At 39.7% G+C, this 21061-nt stretch overlaps 1 protein-coding gene across 4 annotated transcripts; it reads left to right on the top strand.

Annotated features, from left to right (window-relative positions):
* The first annotated feature begins 309 nt into the window (after nt 1-309).
* mapk14b (mitogen-activated protein kinase 14b) lies at nt 310-19161 on the top strand. 4 transcript variants are annotated; one of them, XM_032513477.1, is made up of 13 exons: nt 310-480; nt 573-791; nt 7422-7551; nt 11411-11469; nt 12521-12632; nt 12929-12958; nt 13199-13246; nt 13333-13447; nt 13795-13866; nt 15935-16014; nt 16480-16558; nt 16868-17041; nt 17178-19161. In XM_032513477.1, the coding sequence occupies exons 2-13, from the start codon at nt 673-675 to the stop codon at nt 17243-17245; spliced, it is 1086 nt and encodes a 361-aa protein (XP_032369368.1). In that variant the 5' UTR covers nt 310-480; nt 573-672; the 3' UTR covers nt 17246-19161. The 4 variants fall into 4 exon arrangements, 3 of the variants coding, with proteins under 3 accessions (XP_032369368.1, XP_032369370.1, XP_032369369.1); XR_004331641.1 differs by having other exon boundaries at nt 320-791; nt 17178-17361; nt 17402-19161; XM_032513478.1 differs by having other exon boundaries at nt 321-480; nt 578-791.
* Nucleotides 19162-21061: the final 1900 nt, after the last annotated feature.

Genomic DNA, 21061 nt, shown 5'->3' with positions numbered 1-21061 from the left:
TATTTTTATATATCGTATTGTTCAGTCGTGACCGGATCTACTCACTGGTGTGTAGTATTACTCACCAGTACAGTAGTCGTTATATCCGAGGTGTTTATGTAACGTTAAACAAGTAAAACATTTTTTAGTTCAGCACTGACAGAGGGAGTGTCCCACTCATGTCCTCAGTAGGAGCAAGGGACCTCTTTTATAGGTTCTTTTGTGGGATATTCCCATGGCTGTAAAAAGAACGAATATTCCGTGGTTTCCAAATAGCGACCCAGTTCTCGCGAGAAGATAATTATTCCCGGGAGCACACAGTGACGAAGGGACGTACGCGTTCACGTTTCCGCGCGCCCAGCAGCAAAGCGAAACATGAGCGAGACATGAGTGAGACAAGCAAAGAGCAGTGCGAAAAATTCAGCGAAAGCTAGTCCAGACAGAGCTTCAGCGCGTTTTGTGGAGGAAGTTGTCTCCAAGCGCCCCGACGTGCACGGAGAGGTGGGGATTTTTTTGTTTTTTGCACAATTGCACCGAATTTGCACGACTGGACGGTTTAAGTTTGAGTGATTGAGGACCTTCTCCGTTTTTAGGTTAGGGAGCAGCACGTCGTGCCGCACGGTCAGGAGAGGAGAGAGGGCAGAAGTTTCCGCTGGCTTGTTTTGTCGCTGCGCGGCTGGTAAATCCGCAGGAATGTCGCAGAAGGAGAGACCCACTTTCTACCGACAGGAGCTCAACAAAACCGTGTGGGAGGTCCCGGAGCGGTACCAGAACTTGTCTCCCGTCGGCTCCGGTGCTTACGGATCCGTATGGTAAGCAGTTGTTGCAGGGCACTGTCGAGAGCACACAGTACGATTGCACAACGGCCAAACGGGTTCCCACCACCTATAGAGGCCCGTCAGAGTTGCCTTTCCACGGGCTGCTTATCAATCTGAGGGGTGCCAGTGGAAGAAAGGGGAAAATATCAGTTATGCCGTTTGTTTACATTTTCATACTACTGTTATGAACATGGTGCACGCTTCACGATTATATGTTTCATTATATTATTTGATTATATTTGTTGTTGTGTACATTTTTGCTTTGCTGTCTTGTAAACACCTGTATGTAGCGCGAGCACACTGACAGCTCCAGGATCAAGTTTTACTAGATCCCCAGTGTTAAACATACCGACCGACTGCTTTTCAATCGTTTATCAGATCTTCTGAAGAAGGCTGATCATTGCTGTCCATGCACATAGCGAAATAATCGCATTCCACTACGCTACTAGTCGTCCTGTACGTACAACCTGGTACTTTACACATCCGCACATAGCATGCATTATGCATTTTCCAGTTGGGTGCAGCCTGCAGAGTACCAGAAGGTCACGTGGTTTTCAGAAAGTAGGCCCCCTCGTGCACAGTGAGGGCTTTCTACAGGAACCCATCCGATTACGATGATGACTCTAGAATGATGTCATCCTTTCTCCCGTTGTGGTACACCCATGACTCACAGTCCCGAGGTTAGGTAGTGGCCTCAGCTGTGACGCCTTTTTGTCATCACAAAGTCATGGATGGCCCGTGGTCCAATTTCAACTTTTACTGTTGGTTTTGACTTCCACACCAACTGTTGAGTATGTGTGGTTTTTGCAGTTATTAGTGGTGATGAAGGGTTTACTATGACCTCATTTTTGAAGACAATCCCATGGCATATATTTGCCAATGCACATGTAAGGCAAGAATGTATACAGTCTTTTTTTCATTACAGAATTTTAAGACCAATTACTGTGATTTGTATTAATAAAATGCACTTATATCATGACTAAAGTACTTTTCACTTACAGAGTACTGTAAGTGAAAAATTGTGCTTACCTTACCTCGGTGCTCCATAGTTTGTGCAAAAAAGTAGGGCTGGGGGGAAATAATCCTGATTCTTACCCTGCACATTTCTGTATCGATACACAAATGCCAAAATATCAAGTCTGTTGCAGATTTGTTGACTGAACAAAAGAAGTAAAACTCAGCCCAAGAGCACACAGTGCTGTATGGAAAGTAGTCAGCTTTGTAGAAAATCGCAAGGAAGGACTATTAGGATCATGAGCCCAACTACTCCTCACCTGTTCAATTTGACCTAGTAGGGAAATTCATACCGTTAAACCCTTACTTCTACTTTCAGTATAAGCTGGGACAACCACCTGATGAAGAAAAAAGCATGGTACATGGGGGGGGGTATAGATTCTAGGCTTCATTCAGCCCGCCTCAGATCAATCCATGCTTCCCATCTTAGCCTTTATTGGATTAGGCGACGTTGGTCACTGCCATGATGGCGACGGCCAGAGCCACTGGGAGCCGCCCACTTTGATCTTTATTTTGGCTCTTCAGAAACTTATGGGTAATGTCACAGAGACCATGTCCATTTTAACCGCATATGTTTTTTTTTAAATGGTGCTTCCGGCCTGAAAGTTACCTTCATTGTGACCAGTTAGTTTAACTGCCTAACCGAATCGTAGGATTCTCTAAGACTCCCACCCTTACAAAAAAGAATAATTGTTTGTCGGTAGTTGAAGGAGTTGTCAACCTGTCCTATTCAAACCCAAACATCGTATGATCACAAAGCCTTTTAAATATTGTAACTTACAGAAAATAACTTACTATACATTTTGCATGCACAGTGGTCCAAACAGCAGGGTGTGATTAAAACCCTTCAGTTATCTGAAATGTATAAATAACCTCACAGCACCTACTCCAGCATGTCCCTGCTATTGGGTCAACTGGACTTTGTTGTTGCTGCCATGAAGTTCCTCAGGCTCTCGGCTGGAATTCATCCAAACTTTTAAATATGGAAAGCATGCACTTTGTGGGGGTTTCAATTCTTTTTTTCATCAACCTGTCACTCAGATACAAGATACAAGACTTCTGACAAAAAAACACTGAAACGTTCTCCTTATTTCTGACCCTTTTATTTGATTTTCAAAATGCCAGATTTGGAGGCAATCCAGGTTTACTGTGGATAGGAAGTGTTAACAGTGAAGACCACTGGCTGGGATGGGAAAGTACGGACTGTGTGCTGAGTTCCTTGTGTTGTTCAGTCTAGGTTTCTCAGCTGAAAAGAAACGAGCACGAAACCCATGCAAGCTCACGGTGCATTTATGCATAATAAATCAATTTCTCATTTTAAGCTTAGCGCGGGCAATTGAATCAAGGCTAAAAATGATTCTTTGGGGAATTATTGTTATGTCATGGAACCCTAAAATACTAACAGTCTTTAACACATAGCCTAAACTATGCACAAACCAGTAAAACATTGCTTGCTGAACATTATTTATATAATTTTTTTAAGGATATTTAGATAAAATGTAATTTCCTTTTTTGTTTGCCAGCTTTCACAGGTGGGTTTATTGCCTTCATGTCCCATCACAGCTGTGTTACTTTGGCTTTACAGACAATATACACCATTAGGTATTTTGGTGATAAAAAAAAAGATTGTATGATGTAGCTTATATGTTGAAAAGGTGCTGACACACTTTGGTTTAACCTTAGATAAATGTGCACTGACTTGTCAGCTCTCCAAACAAAAAGAAGACTTAAGTTTAAAACCAGCAATTTGACATGACTTTGGCTCCAGCATTTAGTCATGTGAGGTGCATGACTGAATGCATTGGTGATGTCAGAAGACTAAAACCATTCATTTTGGAACAAAGTTACGGATAAGGCTTGAGATCAGGCTCAAAACGTCTTTGGCATGCAAATATCATGGGTGGGAAGATACGTAAAAGCGTTTTGCAATTAAATTGAGTAAATTCCCCTTTTTCAGCCTTTATATACCAGTACTCTGTATGATCAATGTATTTCTCCGTAAAGACTCTTTTAAAATACAGCAGCATTGTTAGCAGAGCAGATCGGAAAATGATGATGTGTTTATGTGCCCTATGATTTAATTAAAGCCTGATGGATTATGTAAATACTGACATTATTGCTACTGCCCTGTAAACATCTTAACCATGTTATCTTACTTTCACTAAGGTCATAATCACAATATGATTGGTTCTTTAAACAGAGCCGGTTTAATAAATCATTATGCTTGCCATGTGTACATTGATAAAAGGTCTTCATTAAAATCCATTTTCCTTTTAGTAAGTGGAACTGGTGAAATCAAGCTATATCAGAAGCATTAGTGTGCCTTAGGTCACTGTGTTCATAACAAAACCTTTACTGTTAAAGATAAAGGTGTATCATGATAGTGAGATTTGATTACCTGTCCCCTAGCTAAAGGTAAGCTAGATGACGACAAGGAAAGTGGAACTGATTACTGCTTGACATCTAAAAACTCGTCCCCCTTCTCCCCACTTGTTATGTTGCTTTTGATTCCACAATATTTTTTCTGACTGTCATCTCACACTTTTTTTTTCTGATTATAGAAGTTAGATGGTTATTGCTACATTTGCCTATAATGTCAACTAATAATAACATATCCTATATCAGTCCCACTTGGGGAAATTACAATTTACACTCTGTTGTTATTACACACAGGCCCGAATTACACACACATGCTCAGTACCTATACATGCACTAAATGGAGAGTTGTCAAAATGAGGGGGTTGCCCATCCAACGGCGCCCCCAAGCAGTTGGGGGTTTGATGCCTTGCTCAAGAGCACCTTGGCAGTCCAACACCATACTTTGGTCCATGTGTGGACCCTCCGGTTCCCAACCCAACTTCATATGGATTGAGCTACTTCCACAGGCATTCTTGTTTGACTTCTATATACATGAGTCTTACTGTTAATAATTCAGCTTGCACACAGAATTTCTGGTTATTCTCCCTGAAGTGCTATTCTTCAATATTTTTGTCTGTATATGCTATAGGGCTGGCTTTGACATCAGACTTGATAATATCAATCATTTGTAAATAGGTTTTAAAAAAAGAAGGTATACAGCATATTGTAGTGTTAAAATATATATGCTTCTAGTAGCACATGTATATATAATTTAATGTAATATTATTTAATCTCTCAAAAGGAGGCCATGAGGCTTGTAATGTGTCATGGCAGTGCCAGCCATGTTCATCAGCAAGATGTCAGACTCTGATAAGCAATCTTATATATACATGCATATATGTGCACATTAGACAAGGTAGAGAAAAATGGCTTGAATGCACATGTTAATTTAAGCTGCACAACAAATGCATCACTGTTCTGGTGACTCTGGCGTAGAAGTTTATGTTCCAAGAGTGGGGCAAGATGTGATAGCTTTCATCCTTTTGTCTCTTTAATCTCTTGTGAACCTAATTTTTCGAGTAAGGTGATGGCAAGAGGAAGGACATGACACTAACTACAGACATCTTTGCTAGTCCTTTCAAGAACAGATTTGTCAGTCTGCTCACTCTGTCTGTTAGTAGTCAACATACTGCTGACGATCACTTCCCTGTGGTCCCGGTCTCATAACACTGCTCCTTTTACAGCCCACATTTTTATGGCCATTTATTATTGCACTTCCATTTATTACAGACTAATTGGATAGTGTATGTTTAGACCATCGTGTGTGTGTGTGTGTGTGTGTGTGTGTGTGTGTGTGTGTGTGTGTGTGTGTGGTGTGTGTGTGTGTGTGTGTGTGTGTGTGTGTGTGTGTGTGTGTGTGTGTGTGTGTGTGTGTGTGTGTGTGTGTGTGTGTGTGTGTGGTGTGTGTGTGTGTGTGTGTGTGTGTGTGTGTGTGTGTGTGTGTGTGTGTGTGTGTGTCTTTATCTCTATCTATCTCTCTCTCTCGGGTACACTCTGTTTACTGACTATGGGTTTTCCCTCCCCAAGTGACACATATACCAGTTGTTCTGCAAGCCTGGAACATAGGGTGCAGTGGGTGTGGGAAATTATTTCCAACTTACTGGAAAAACACACTGCTTATCTTACTGTTAGCTATTGGTCGCATTGTACACTGAAACACAGGTGCATGCTAAATTCCCAGTCGTATGCGGTCGATGGGTCGACAGCTCAAATCTCTCAATTACTTTGTGCAATATGTCCAGAGGAAATGATTCTCATCTCTTCTCGTAACACATAGTGTTGTTGATGTGGCCTTGAACTAAGCTCTTAACTGAAAGGCCACAATGCAACAATGACTGAGTCAGTAGTTCAGGTAGTTTAAGTAGCTTGCACCCATATCTGAGTGAGTTTTAACCCCTCCCTGCAGGTCCACCTGAATTTAATTTGTGTATAGTTTGCAAAAACAGTTTTAAGAAAAATAAAGAGAACCCCCACATGCTTAGACCACAACCACAGGAAACCAAACTTTTCGGCACAAACTGAGCACTGATTGTTTCATCTGATTTGCAATCCATTTGTGATGCAAGTGATTGACCTGGAAGGAATGTGGTTTATTGTACTATAAGTGGGTTGTGTTCCCTTACAGATGCAGGAAATGCAGCAATGTCACGATTCCTTTGAAAGGCAAGGCCCATCTGTCTCTCTTTCCACCACTCTCACAATGTCCGTCTGTCTGTGGACAATTATGTTTGGTCAATTCTACATCCTGGCAAATACATGTTTACTATCCTTTGAATATATTGTACTGTTTTTAGTAACAGGGCTTGCTTTACATGGCTTGCTTATTGCTATTGTTACAGCAATAGAAACAGCACTTTCACTCTTAGCTTTTATGCTACACTTCCTGTGACTTTTTTTTGCCACATCTGTTATTTTTCTCGTTTTTCTTTCACACTGCCTCCACAGTGACAATGATGTAGTCAGTTACATCATTACAATAAAATGAGTAATTTTAAAAGGATGAATGATAATTAAAGCAAACACAGTATTGCACACTCAACATGGACAGCTCCATCAGAAAGGGAGGTGCTGATTTTAAGTTAACTTAGACATACAGTATTTTAATAAACTTAGGTCAAAATCGACTGTTGCATTTGCAATGTTAAGTTATTTAGTGTTCCTGTTCCATGAAAGAGTTAAAAAGAGTTAAGAATAATACATTATCAAGTGGAGTTGTAATAATGGCCAGTGTCAAGTGGGCCCTGGGCATCATGTGGTAAGCCAAACAGTTGCATTTATGGTGCCAATCCCCTGGAACATGTAAACAACATTACTCACTGACCAAAATATAAATTCATTGTTTTTCCAGTAAACCAAATGTGGGTTTTAACACTCTTGTGTTGTCCACAATGCTGCTGATATTTGACATGTTCAGTCATGTTCCCCCATACAGCCTTCGGCTGCCGAGTACAATAAGAGGCAAAACCTGACCAAGAGCTCCGTGTTCTGCAATTATTTGCTTTGTTTACTCTGTTAAAGCCACCTACGCAGTCCAGTAGTGAAACATCTTATCCTCAGTTAAATGAAAGGAAATGTTTTAGGTTATACAGGTCAGTTCTTTGCCTGATGTAATGTGTTTTTACAATCGGTGTACTTTTTAAATTTCTTTTTACAGTCAAGAGTCTTACGATTTTCAAACACTGTGTCTTTCAGTTCTGTGTATGATGTGAAGACAGGTCTGAAGATAGCGGTTAAGAAGTTGTCCAGACCCTTCCAGTCCATCATCCATGCAAAGAGAACCTACAGAGAGCTGCGACTGCTCAAACACATGAAGCACGAGAATGTAAGTCGCCTGCAATCATCTCCCCCTCACCTCGTGTGTGTGTGTGTGTGTGTGTGTGTGTGTGTGTGGTGTGTGTGTGTGTGTGTGGTGTGTGTGTGTGTGTGTGTGTGTGTGTGTGTGTGTGTGTGTGTGTGTGTGTGTGTGTGTGTGTGTGTGTGTGTGTGTGTGTGTGTGTGTGTGTGTGTGTGTGTGTGTGTGTGTGTGTGTGTGTGTGTGGTGTGTGTGGTGCACGCGCGTGCTGTTAAGCAAGGATTGCGTATGTGTGCATGTGAGATTTGCACAGCGAGTGCTAACGTGCAGAAACAGGCACTATTTACCACTGGTTACATTGTCATGCTGTCTGTATCCTGGTTGACTTGTAGCTTATAATGATTGCTTCAGTTCATTTAGAGCTGCCCTCAGGACTGCGGCTATGTGTATGGAGACCCACGTAAATTGGGAGTTGATAGGTAGCTAAAACTTAAAACTATAAACCAGAACTGGGAAACACCTGTAATGGCAGAGCTCAGGATGTTCAGCTCAAGATTTTTTAACATTTAAGTGTAAATAGATAGATTATTGAGCTGTCAAAAAGGTTCCAGTTTCTGTTCACATAGACTTCTTATGTGACAAAGGTAAACACGATTCGATTTGAAGGCACTGTAATGTCATGTTTAGTGAGCCGTGAGTTGCCAAACAGGTTTACAGCTGCATTCCCATCACATTCTGTGGTGTCTGTTCCTGACATCTCATATTGATGCTGCAGCAATTTTGGCTCATGCATTTTTACTTTAAAGTGCCCATGTTATGAACAAATTACTTTTTCTGGGATTTGGGGTGTTATTTGGTGTCTCTGGTGCTTCCACACGCGTACAAACTTGGAAAAAAAAACTATCCATGCTGTTTTGAGTGAGATACAGGTTTCTGAATGTCAGCTGTCTTTAGTCTCCAAGTGAGCTGTTTAAAATCTCTACGGCTTTCTACCTAACTAGCCAAGATGAGGTGGCTAACCGTAGCACATGCTAGTGCTAGCATGCTAGCTCATTCTCAATGGCAAATCACTGCTACAACACACACTAGTTCACCATAATCTACAAAATAACTACTTCCATGTCCCTGTTCTGCTGGTTTTTCACAATTGCCCCTTGTTTAGAAGAAGTCTCCCAGTTAATCTTGCTTGGAGAAAGGGTTATCTAGCTGATGAGCTCTTACCTAGCTACTGTGCATGTGTGACTCCTAACAAAGATAGTGTGGAAGTGTGATGTCTCACTCTGTAGCTAAAACAGAGACGTTAAAAAACAGAGTGAAAACGTGATCTGCAGCAATGTGCAGTACAACACAAATATGGTGTTTTTTTGAAAATTAAACCATGTAAACCTATTCTGATACAACCTCAAAACACAGTTATGAACTTGAAAATGAGCGTAATATGGGCGCTTTAATACTTTAAGACAGTGGCTTTACTTCCCTTCCTGCAATCTCTGCTTGTTTGTTGGTTTTCTGTGTCTATGTGTAGGTAGGTACCACACTTGCAGACACTTGCCCACATACAAAACACAAACACAGCTCCTACTTCCTGTTTGCTGTTGGTGCATCCAGCTAACACTTTGACCAAATAGTGTGTAGCCTCTTGTGTTATGTAACAGCTGTGGTTACGATTTCTCAGGCTGAAGTGCAGGTGATGGGCTTCTGTGTGGAACAGGTCCACTGGTGAATGGTATGAGTGTGTTAGTAAGACTAGACGTTTCTGTTGGTGCTGTGGTCTTTGTAGGGAAAAGTGGGGAATTTTACATTGTAAAGAGTCGACTCAATAGTTTTCTGTTGTGCCATTGTAATAGGTAGAAATAGCTTGTTGAGAGCTCACTGATGAGTGACAGGGTTGACCGGTGCTTTCTCCAATATCATTGACCTAGAGTCGCTGTGAAGTACAGCAGTTTTAGATGACACACACGCACACAGAGACAAAAAAGAAACTGCAGCTCAAAAAGTATGGATAGTCTCAAGAACAGTTTAAGACCAACAGTACAGCAGATCCCATGGTGAACTGAAAGCCAATTTCAAGCAATTTAGTATAGTATTATATGAACATTATTTTACCTTGCCTTTACACATTTGTTTTCCTGGATCTTGTTTTATTTCCCTGCTACACAATAACTTGGATTCTCTTGTTAAGCAGTTTAGGAATTAGTGTTGAATGGTCCACTGGCACTACTGGTAAAATACCTCAGGCATTCATTTGGTTTTACATGGGTTTACTAGTCTAGGATTACTTAGAATTATACATAATTAGTGCCAATATCACTGTGCCAAATACAAAATTTTACAATAAAAAACTGACCTGCACTACATATTAAAAATAAAAAAAAACGTTTTTATATGAATGTGGTGGCCTAAACATCTAATTTAAAAGGTTACATTGCTGTTTGTGATCATTAATGAGCATGTTATTACCAGATTCTGTTTCATCATAACAGGGTAGATTGCATAAAGCTGTGCTTTTTTGTTCTTAAATCATCAAAGCATTGTAATACCTGACTATGCTTTACACAGAGGGATTCTGTGTTGTGCTCACGCTGTTGCCAGGAGACTCCCTGGGTTTCGAATTCGGAAAGCCTGTTTGGACCAATCAGCTGTTTGTTGTTGCTCCGGTCCACCAATCAGCTGTGGTTTTTGTATCCTGTGTGGGCGGACTGCTCTTGTGTAATTACAGTACCCTCCTGTGTGTGTGTGTGTGTGTGTGTGTGTGTGTGTGTGTGTGTGTGTGTGTGTGTGTGTGTGTGTGTGTGTGTGTGTGTGGTGTGTGTGTGTGTGTGTGTGTGTGTGTGTGTGTGTGTGTGTGTGTGTGTGTGTGTGTGTGTGTGTGTGTGTGTGTGTGTGTGTGTGTGTGTGTGTGGTGTGTGTGTGTGTATGTACATACATACATACATACATACATACATACAACACGTGATTATCCTCTAAAGTGCTTCCTTGTTTCTCTTTTTTGCTCTGTTGAAACCAAAAATAAGTATATGTGCACAGATCAAAGTCTATCATACTTTGTCACTTTCACACATTATTTTTGTGTTTTTTACACATTAGGATTATTTCACATTATTTTTGGTTTTCCTGTCATGCAGTCACAAACTTACTTATCCATTGTAAAGATCTTGCGAATGGCATGTTCACCAACTAAAAGGCATGTTTAACACATCTAATTAAGCAATCATAATGTTAATCAATGAAAACAAACACTACACACTAAATATTTCAAAGCTATTAGAAACAACTTGCTGTTGTTGGAACAAGCATGTTAAACCAATTAAATGTAACCCAATCTGATATGAGGCATTGCTTTTGTGTGTTAAATTTATAATTTCCTTTGTTCACACTTAGACGCATTGTATATCACTGCTGTTTTCCTGTCCTGACAGCGTGATGGGCAACTTTTACAGGATAATGTTTGCTGCTTCCCCTGAAATAATATCTGCTGTGGTTATCAGCCCCATTTATGTAACTAAACCACTCAGAAACCAAAACAGAGTCGATGGTAACCTAGTGTACGTCACTATTCATAAAATCTAGCATGAGTCCTTGTAACTGGAGTAGTGTAACAAGGCAAAACTTGCCTGCTTGTTTGACTTAATACAATTAAACTTCAGATATAGCAGAACAGAATAGTAACATAAATCATATCATATCTTAAAAATGGTAGAAATCTCACAGTTATTGATTGTCTGTTTGTTGTCAAACATAGCATGCATGCTGATACTCCAATTTATCAAATGGTTGTTTATCAAACACTAAATGAAACCTGTGTTATTGTTCATTTGAAATCTCTGTCACACAAATACATTTTCTTACTGTTTTCTGACCTTTTGTCCTCTCTTTTTGCCATCAGGTTATTGGTCTATTAGACGTTTTCACACCAGCAACAAGCTTAGAGGAGTTCAATGATGTGTAAGTCACATTTTTCTCGTCACTTTACTCCTGTCTTTAAGTTTTTCCTCTGCCTTTGTCTCCTCGGTGTTTGTGTCTTTCACTGCCTCCCCTCTGTCTTGAGCGCTTTCCTCATTCTCACACAATAAAACTCTTCACATCGGCAGACTAATGCAAGATCAACATGATAGCGAAAGAAGAGTTACAAATTAATCAGAACCTCACAGCTCATAACTTTCATGTGAGTCCAGCATGTGGCAGATTTTACTAAGGTATTTGTTTTGGGTGAACTTGTTCACCACAGCTAGTCTCCATGGTAACAGCCATCTGGCAGTCTTGTGTGTGTGTGTGTCTGTGTGTCTGTGTGTGTGGACAGAATACTCAATCAGTGTCCTTGAATTCTCTGTATTGTGTGGCGTCATTGGCAGGTTACACGTGGAAATGTAAGATGAAGCTACACACAATAGACACCCAGCACTGAAGTTGCAGCATAAAGATGTGACACTTTTCTTTCACGTGACCAGTAAAAAAAAGACAAACAATTGGGAAACCTCATCTTTCTATTGCACTGCAAGAGAAGTAGATGCATTATCATGTTCACAGGCCAGCCAACAACTGGTTGCTTGTGTAATGAGGTCATATGTACCATGAAGAAACTTCACATGTGCACTTTTATTATATTTGGCATTTTTCAGCCAATCTGTTGGTTGTATAAACATTTCACTATCAAAAAAAGATAAGTGAAACAAACACACATTTTCCTTTCCCAAATCTTCATATCAGTTCTCTCTCTCCCCCCCCCCCAAGTAAATGACTTGTAAATTAAGTCAGTGTTTCAAATGTCTTTGTTGTTGAAAGTAAAGGGATTTTAAAAGCATTTTTTCCCACAATAAATTCTGTTCAATAAATGCATCAGCTATGACAACACAATAAGCAATCAGAGTAAGAAAACCAATAGAAATGAATTTAAGAAAGCTAAAGAAGATACAAAAAAAGAAAGGTGCAGAAGACTAAGACAGATGTGCAGACATTTAGAGATCACATTTCATTGGCTATACTGTATGATTTTCAGGTACTTAGTGACCCACCTAATGGGTGCAGACCTCAACAACATCGTTAAGTGTCAAAAGCTGACTGATGACCACGTCCAGTTCCTCATCTACCAGATTCTCAGAGGCTTAAAGGTCAGTGAAGCTCCCAGCACAGCACAAGAACTCAGCTCAATCGATTATTTTTCAGGTGTTCAACCATTGCAGATTTAAAATGTAGCACTAAAGAAGGGGTTAGTACAAAAATGGTTGGCAGAACAGTAGTATGGTAACTGTATCTGTGACATGTGGTTACACACACACACACAAACAGTAAACTATGATGTAGGTACAAAAATAGCAAAATACATGAACTGTCAGTTGTGCTGTGTTCAAATTAAGAAAGTAATATATATGCTTACCCATCTTTATTATTGTTGTTTCCCCCACAGTACATTCATTCTGCAGATATCATCCACAGAGTAAGTTATGAAGATATGTTTAATGTCCTTTTTATACACTTTAGTTATGAAGTCTGATAGATTCTCTTACATGGCTTAACCTCCTTGAGAGGTGTTGGTTACAAAGGCCAAAACAATGAATGCTACATCAGCTATCTTATATGGTGTTGAGTTAAACAGGAAGGTGGATAGCAAGATACCTGTGCGGTTGCATCTTTATCCTGTCTTGACTTTTCCTTCATTCCCCTCTTTTCTCCTCAGGACTTGAAGCCCAGTAATCTGGCTGTGAATGAAGACTGTGAGCTCAAGGTGAGAAATGGTCATATTGGAACAAAGTTCACCCTATATGATTTAAATGATCATATGGAGTTCATCAAACAACTTTGTCCTCTCAGATCCTGGATTTTGGTTTGGCACGGCACACAGATGATGAGATGACGGGCTACGTAGCCACCCGGTGGTACCGAGCCCCAGAGATCATGCTCAATTGGATGCACTACAACATGACAGGTAGACAAAGAGATTTTACCATAATGTTTTGTGCCACAACTGAATGTAAGGAGCCTGCAGTCCAGTGGGGCTGCATGTTTAAGAAATTCTGAAAAAAAGATAAATGGTGAATTTTCCGCTAGTATTGAAGAGCCTTGTATTGAACATTAGAAATGATACAACTTATTGTTAAATCCCTGTATGAGTCCAATGGGAATCCTTAGTGGTCTGCATTAGGCCTTTGAAAAGCTTGAGCTTGGGGAATTGAATGTAATGTAAGGGATGCTGAATTTTAAACAGAATTCAGAAGTTGTTTCATATTCTAAAGTATTCCTATGCTGCATGTTTGTCTTCATTACATGTAATAGTGGATATCTGGTCGGTGGGCTGCATCATGGCTGAACTACTTACTGGACAGACGCTCTTCCCTGGTACAGACCGTATCCTTCCACCGTTGGCATCACCATGCAAAAATGAAATGGCTCCTTAGTAGCCAACCTGTACTGTAGGTCTTTGGTAGATCTGGAAGAGGTAGTCGATGGATGCATACTCTTTTTTTTTTTTTTGTATATATGAGATGTATTGTTCCCTGCATTTAAGGTTCTGACACAAGCTATTGCTTTGTTGCTAACACCACAGTGTTACAAATACACACACACACACACACACACACAATGATACCTACTTCAAGCGGACTCAAAAGCATTGCTGAGTATTGACTTTTGTGAGCTGCATGCCAGAATAGTCAAGAAAGCTTGTGTGTGTCTGTGTGTGTGTGCATGCATGTTATGGGAGTTTAGAAGCCCCTGCAGTCTATGACTAAGCGCTGCCCACTGTTGTCTCCGCTGCTTCTTCAAAATACAGTACACCTTCCTGTTTCTCTTCCACAAAGATTCCCATGCACAGCAGCAGAACATAACAATGGTGAAGACAAAAACACACAGGAAGACACTGTTACACACACACACACACACACACTTTTAAAAACAGATGTTAGCACTTAGCACACACTACTGAGGTCACGGTCCTCTTTAAGATCCAAAGCATGGGCTTGCTGTTGCATATTGTGTTTGTGAGTCCTGCTGTGAATGTTCAAGTAAGCCATTGTGTGTGTGTCTGTGTCTCTGTGTGTGTTGCATATTATAAGCTCCTGCTCAGTTCAACGTACATTGTGCAGGAGCTTGACCCAAACATAATCAAGGGACTAAGCCACACCTATATTAACTAAAGATTGCTGATATTCTCAAATTTTAAATAACAAATCTGGTTTTGTTTGGTATAGTAGATAACGTCAAACTGCCAGTGAGCAGTTCAGGGACTTTAAAAATGTACTTTAGTCTGTTTGCTTATATTTTCGGTGGGTCTTGCTTGTTGAAACGACAACGATTAGATTAATCAGTTTAATGAATTAGCCCATTGTTTTTTGTTTTTAAGCAAAATTGCTTAATATCGTGAGGTTTGTTTTTGTTTTTACTTTTTATTTGTTGACATTTCATAGTCCAAATGCAGAAACTAATGATTATTGGCAGAACGACAATGAAAACGATCTTTACTTGCAGCCCTTCTTGCTTGCCTTTTTCCTTTTTTTTTTGCCTGGAAACTTGCAAAATGACCACGTATTGCATGGCATGCAATAAAAAAAAAAAAGAAGCTTAGTTTTTACCTGATTAAACAGAACAATCTAACCCTTAGTAATAAATGATATAGTTGTTATCAGCTTGGGAGATTTGGATTTGTGTTCTTTCAGGCTTTATTCAAATTCTAAATGTTGTAATTAGTGACTATCAATTATCTATCAGAGTGTGTGACTTAGTACACATGAGTTGAGTTCATTTGAATTGTTGTTGACTTTTTTAATTCTCTTAATTTTGATTGAATGAAAGACTTAGTTTCTTCTCCAATGACTGCTGTGACTCTCACCCCTCTCTCCTTATCCAACACCCTACGTCCCGCCTCTTTTCCTTCATTTGAGTGTTGTAGACATTGATCAGTTGAAGCTTATAATGATGCTCGTCGGAACCCCAGGGCCTGAGCTCTTGATGAAAATCTCTTCAGAGTCTGTGAGTCTTATGGACCATCCCGCGCAGTTCTGTTGGGCTGCCTGTGTTTGTGTTGCTTTGGCAAGAGTTACAGTCTACTTTACGGCTTTGTATTGCTACTAAAGCTGCACCTGTTTTGCCCCGAAATTGTGTTGTTTTGTGCCCTTTAGCACACGGCTTTGACTTCCACTTCTTTCTAGCATGTACTATGGGCCTCTAGTGCAGTACAGGGTTACAGCCTCCATCAATCACTGTAAATACCTGGATATGTTATTTGGGGTATAGTCAGGGAAAGATTGCTGTATATTAAAGCTCAGAAACTGTCTTCCTCCTTTTACATGTTCTTAATCCTCAACCTGAGTGTGTTTCCCCCCTTTCTCACTCCTTAATACACAACCTCTTCTAACCACTAATGCTTTTTGATATGCTGACCTCCATGTTATGATGCCCCTTGACTCGAAAGCTGTAGATATAAACCAGCTGCAGCAGATAATGCGCCTGACGGGGACGCCCCCAGCTTCTCTCATAAGCAGGATGCCCAGCCACGAGGTGAGACAAGTGCCCCACCCGAGCTGGAATCAGGGCCGAGCCACGGTCCTGTTTGCAAACAGATACTGTTAGATGTGATGTGTAGTTTAAGTATCTCTTACCGATTGCATCTGCGTGTTAGCCTCTGCTCTCATTCCACTTAATCCCTGTTTCCTCTCTGACTCACTGTGCTTGTCACAGCAAGGCTTCCCAGAGTGCTTTGCCAGTGTATACTGATTCTGTTGCATTGGTAACACATTATGAAAATGAACGTATGTTCGTGTAATGAGTGTGGTTTGGGTGGTTGTTAAAGTGCTTGAAGCATGCCCTACTGAAAGGCTGTACATCAATAATAGTTTTTGCACTAGGCAAAATTAGTCCATCAATGTTAGGTATGTCAAGATTTTCCATTTTAAACTGTAGCGTATCCATTTGCAACTCTGCTGTCTTTTACAGTTTAGCTGTTTTGTTCATCTTTTGTCACAGGCGAGGAACTACATTAACTCACTTCCCCACATGCCCAAGAGGAACTTTGCTGATGTATTTATTGGTGCCAACCCTCTTGGTAACTTCCCTTTTTATTACCATCATACTATGACTGACACTACTCCTGGCTCACGGAGTCCCTCTAGTGGTATCATAAAATCACTGTTTTGATTTTATTTTTGGTCAGGGTTATCCTCAATTACTAGAAGTTTGTGCAATTTAAATCATCCCCCATGAAAAATATGGACCAAAATTATGTAATAACAGTTTTTAACACCTATCCAGCAGTATTGGATTATAGATACAATTTTGGATGGATGTTTTTTTTGCCTTGTCTCTTTGCCGTTCACATTCACACACTCATTGTTCTCTTGTTGCTGTGTTCAAGCGGTGGATTTGCTGGAGAAAATGCTAGTGCTGGACACAGACAAACGGATCACAGCATCTGAAGCTCTGGCCCACCCGTACTTTGCCCAGTACCACGATCCAGACGACGAGCCCGAAGCAGAGCCTTACGACCAGAGCTTTGAAAGCCGCGAGCTGGAAATTGAGGAATGGAAGAGTAAGTTGGCGTATTGTCGATTCCCCGGCTATATTCTAAACTGCTGGGAAGAAAATAAGTAGATGCAGTTGAGTATCCAATAGATTGCTACAGAAGTCTTTTGTAATAACCTCTCACACTATATATTGTGTCTCAGGGTTAACCTATGAGGAGGTAGTCAGTTTCGAGCCGCCGTCGTTTGATGGAGACGAGATGGAATCCTGAGGAGGAGGCATCTTTTCTTCCATCTTTTTGTTTTCCAAGAAACACTCTTTAAGGACTATCAGTCTCTTGTGACTATCCTCCACTTTCTAAACACACACACACACACACACACACACACACACACACACACACACACACACACACACACACACAAAACCATGACATTCAAGTGCCTGCCATCATTCATCTCCGGGGGACGTTGATTAATCAGGGATAAGACATCCTGTTCCTTCTGTCCCCCACTTTGCTGTTTTGTTACTCTGCATCCCAAGGCGCCAAGGTAGACTTTAAATTGTCCTTATATTTTTAGTGAGCGTCAAACTGCGGTATGTCCAAAGTTTCTTTCCTCCACACATTCAAATGAAATGTTATTTCAATCATCATATAAAACTTTCAATATAACAGTATTTGTACATAAGTACTTTGCTCAAACCATTTACCGTAATAGTCATTATAGCTGAGTCACACCTCAGCCGACACCTTTGACAGTATGAATTTTCTTACTAGAGTTTAGCCTAAAATTACATATACAAATATTATGTATGGGATAGGATAGATTATAAAATATTTACCTCTGCAAATTCAAGGCTTCATATTTTGTATTGTTAGATGTGAAGGCTTACAGTGTCCCTTTTCTAACCAAAATATGAGTATGGAGACTCAGCTTATGTATCCATTTCACCTGCTGAACATTAGTTTTTACTCTTTTCTCCATAACAATTATTCTTTTAGCACTTCAGTTCTGTTTCAAAAGAATGTTACAGTCCCCATTATCACAATCTACACTTTTGCATGATAAAGCCATATTTGGCTTATTTGTTTATTGAAATGTGATGTTTACCACCATAACACCAACTGACAATGTACTTTAATCATTGCATTTATAAAACACCGTTCTGTTAATGTTTATTGAATGTTGGGGGCACCAGTCTGTCCTGTATTTATGATCTTTTGTTGTTTTGTATATCAATGTAAAAGAGAATATTATTTGTCAGAATTTAAGGTTCTTTTTATTATTTATGGAAAGCATACTGTATCAGAAACCAAATGTATCTTCAATAATCTTAAACGTCCGATAAGCCGCAGTAATTGCAGCTTGTGTATCAGGGCCAACGATATTATTAAAATATTGCGTACAAACATATAGTTTTAATCAGTTTCATCAACTGCTTATTTTTGGAGTTGTTTCAGTTCTTTTTTTTTCTTTCGTTTTAAGCCATTCTTAAGCATTTCTTTGTTTTCCACAAGCTACTTCCAACCAAAAGTATCCTAATTCTCAAAAGAAATTCCCCCCAAAAAATATGTATTACAACTACGTCCACATTTTGTATTAACATACAAACCACTAAACAGTAGTCCCCTAGTTGTGAAGTGAACTTCAAACATTTATTGAAAAAATGTTTGAACTATTTTAGGAGTCAAATTACCTTGTGACATACAAGCTATATCCATGGTTAATGGATAAACATCAGTGTCTTCACAATTTCATTTGCAACAACTAGTTTTCATGTAGTGCTTTTTTTCTTTTTGTGTTAAATCAAGATTGGATGTTATTCTGTGATTATTTTAATATTGATAGTTCTTTTTTGGCATAATACTAGAATTTGTCATTCATTTGAATAATTTAGCAGGGCACATGTTTGTGGAAAAGAGTGTACGTTTACTCACTGGATGTTGAAGGGCAATGCTGAAGCTTCATTCTTTGTAGTTTTAAAACTACTGCATACATTAGATAGGATATTTATCTTCTTCCATATCCAAATGTCAGTAGTTAATTTGGTTATTGGTTGTGCTTTCTTTGCCTGAGATGTGTTCATATCTTTTTACTATGTGCTTTTATCACATGTACCAAGACAGCACGCCACCTGTAAATACCACCATTAGGAAATAAAGGCTACTATTTTTCAAACCTGTAACAGTGCGTTGTGAGTTTTGGGTGTCAATATTCCACCACTGGGTGGCAGCACATCACAAGTACAGCAAAATCTCTGTCAACTTGAGTAGGACCAAACCTGAAGAGAGAGAAGTTGAAGCAAAACAAACATTAATCGCTTATTCATCTAGATACAAATTTAAATAAAATGAATTTAACAATAGACACACAAGTTTGGGTTCTAAGCAGGTGACAAGGTACATAAAGTTGTGTTCAGAATAATAGCAGTGTGTTTAAACAAGTTAATAATGCTAAAAATCCTTGGAAATAGCTTTTAATTCCATAATATCAATGCATTGGGAGCACTGCACATTCAATTTCAAATCAAAACATGACAAAAATGTATCAAGTTTGTGTTCTACCTTTTTACAGAAAGTGAAGAAAAAGGAATATTGGGCTGTTAAAACAATAGCAGTATTTGCATTTTTCTTTACAAACTCAAACATTTACTGTATAAAATGAAAGAAAAATGTCTCAAGGGCTTGCTTTACTTTAAATCACTGCACTAATGTTTAGTTGCATAACTATTATTTCTGAGAACTGCTTCACATCTGTGTTGCACGGAGTCGATCAACTTCTGGCATCTGTGAACAGGTATCCCAGCCCAGGATGATTGAACTACATTCCACAATTCCTCACCATTACTGGGGTTTGCCTCAGAAACCGCATTTTTGATGTCACCCCACAAGGGACAAGGAATTGAATCACAAGGGATTGATGTCCGGGGATTGGGCTGGCCACTCCATAACATCAATCTTGCTCATCTGGAACCAAGACTTTGCTTGCTTACTGGTGTGTTTTGGGTCATTATCATGTTGAAAGACCCATTACTAAGGCATTTCCTCTTCAGCATAAGGCAACATGACCTATTCAAGTATTTTGATGTATTGAAACTGATCCATGATCCCTGGTAATACCACAGTATGAGAAACATCCCCATAACATGATATTTGCACCCCCATGCCTTACTGTCTTCACAGTGAACTGTGGCTAAAATTCACCGCATGGGGGTCGTCGGACAAACTATCTGCGGGCCATAGACCCCAAAAAGAACTATTTTGCTTTCATCAGTCCACAGAACGTTGCGCCATTTCTCCTTTGGCCAGTCAATGTGTCCTTTGATAAATTTCAACCTATTCAGTACATGTCTTTTTTCAGCAATGGGACTTTGCGGGGGCTTCTAGCTGATAGCTTTGCTTCACATAGTCTTCTTCTGATTGTAACACCACTCACAGGTAACTTTAAATCTTCTTTGATTTTCCTGGAGCTGATCATTGGTTGAACCTTTTTACATTTTGGCTATTCTTCGATCCATTCGAATGGATGCCAATTCAAGGCATTTGAGATCATTTTGGCTGAGCAGCAGCCTATAATTTTTTGCCCCTCTTTATATGTTTTCCCCTCTCCAATCAACTTTTTAATCAAAGTCCGCTGTTCCTCAGATGAATGTCTGGAACTACCCATTTTGCTGAGTATTTCAGTGTAAAATACACTACAACCAGCATGCACAAAATTTGCTTCCTTCCTTCCTTAAATATAGGTCATAGTTAACACCTGTTTCTTCACAGAATGAAACACCTCACTAATTGAGCAGAACACTGTTATTATTTTGAACATCATGCCCCTTTCCATTACAGATTCAATTACACAGAATGAGCAGCATGCATATCATGACTGTTGGGTCTGTTTGTTTTCTGTGACTCCACAACATAAATTATTTGCCATGTAGAAATATCACTTCTACCAAAAAAATATGATTTATGAGGTTAGTGATGTTGGACTGCTATTATTTTGAACACAACTGTGCATGCTACACAGATTGTGGTGGAAGGGGCAACAGAGGAATCCCAAAAATTGTCCTGGGGCTCCTTGAAGAGCCATTG

The sequence above is a fragment of the Etheostoma spectabile genome, chromosome 4 (assembly GCF_008692095.1).
Source record: "Etheostoma spectabile isolate EspeVRDwgs_2016 chromosome 4, UIUC_Espe_1.0, whole genome shotgun sequence".
In the NCBI taxonomy this organism is placed as follows: domain Eukaryota; kingdom Metazoa; phylum Chordata; class Actinopteri; order Perciformes; family Percidae; genus Etheostoma; species Etheostoma spectabile.
The sequence above is the reverse complement of the archived record's forward strand: the minus strand, read 5'-3'. Positions and strand labels throughout refer to the sequence as shown.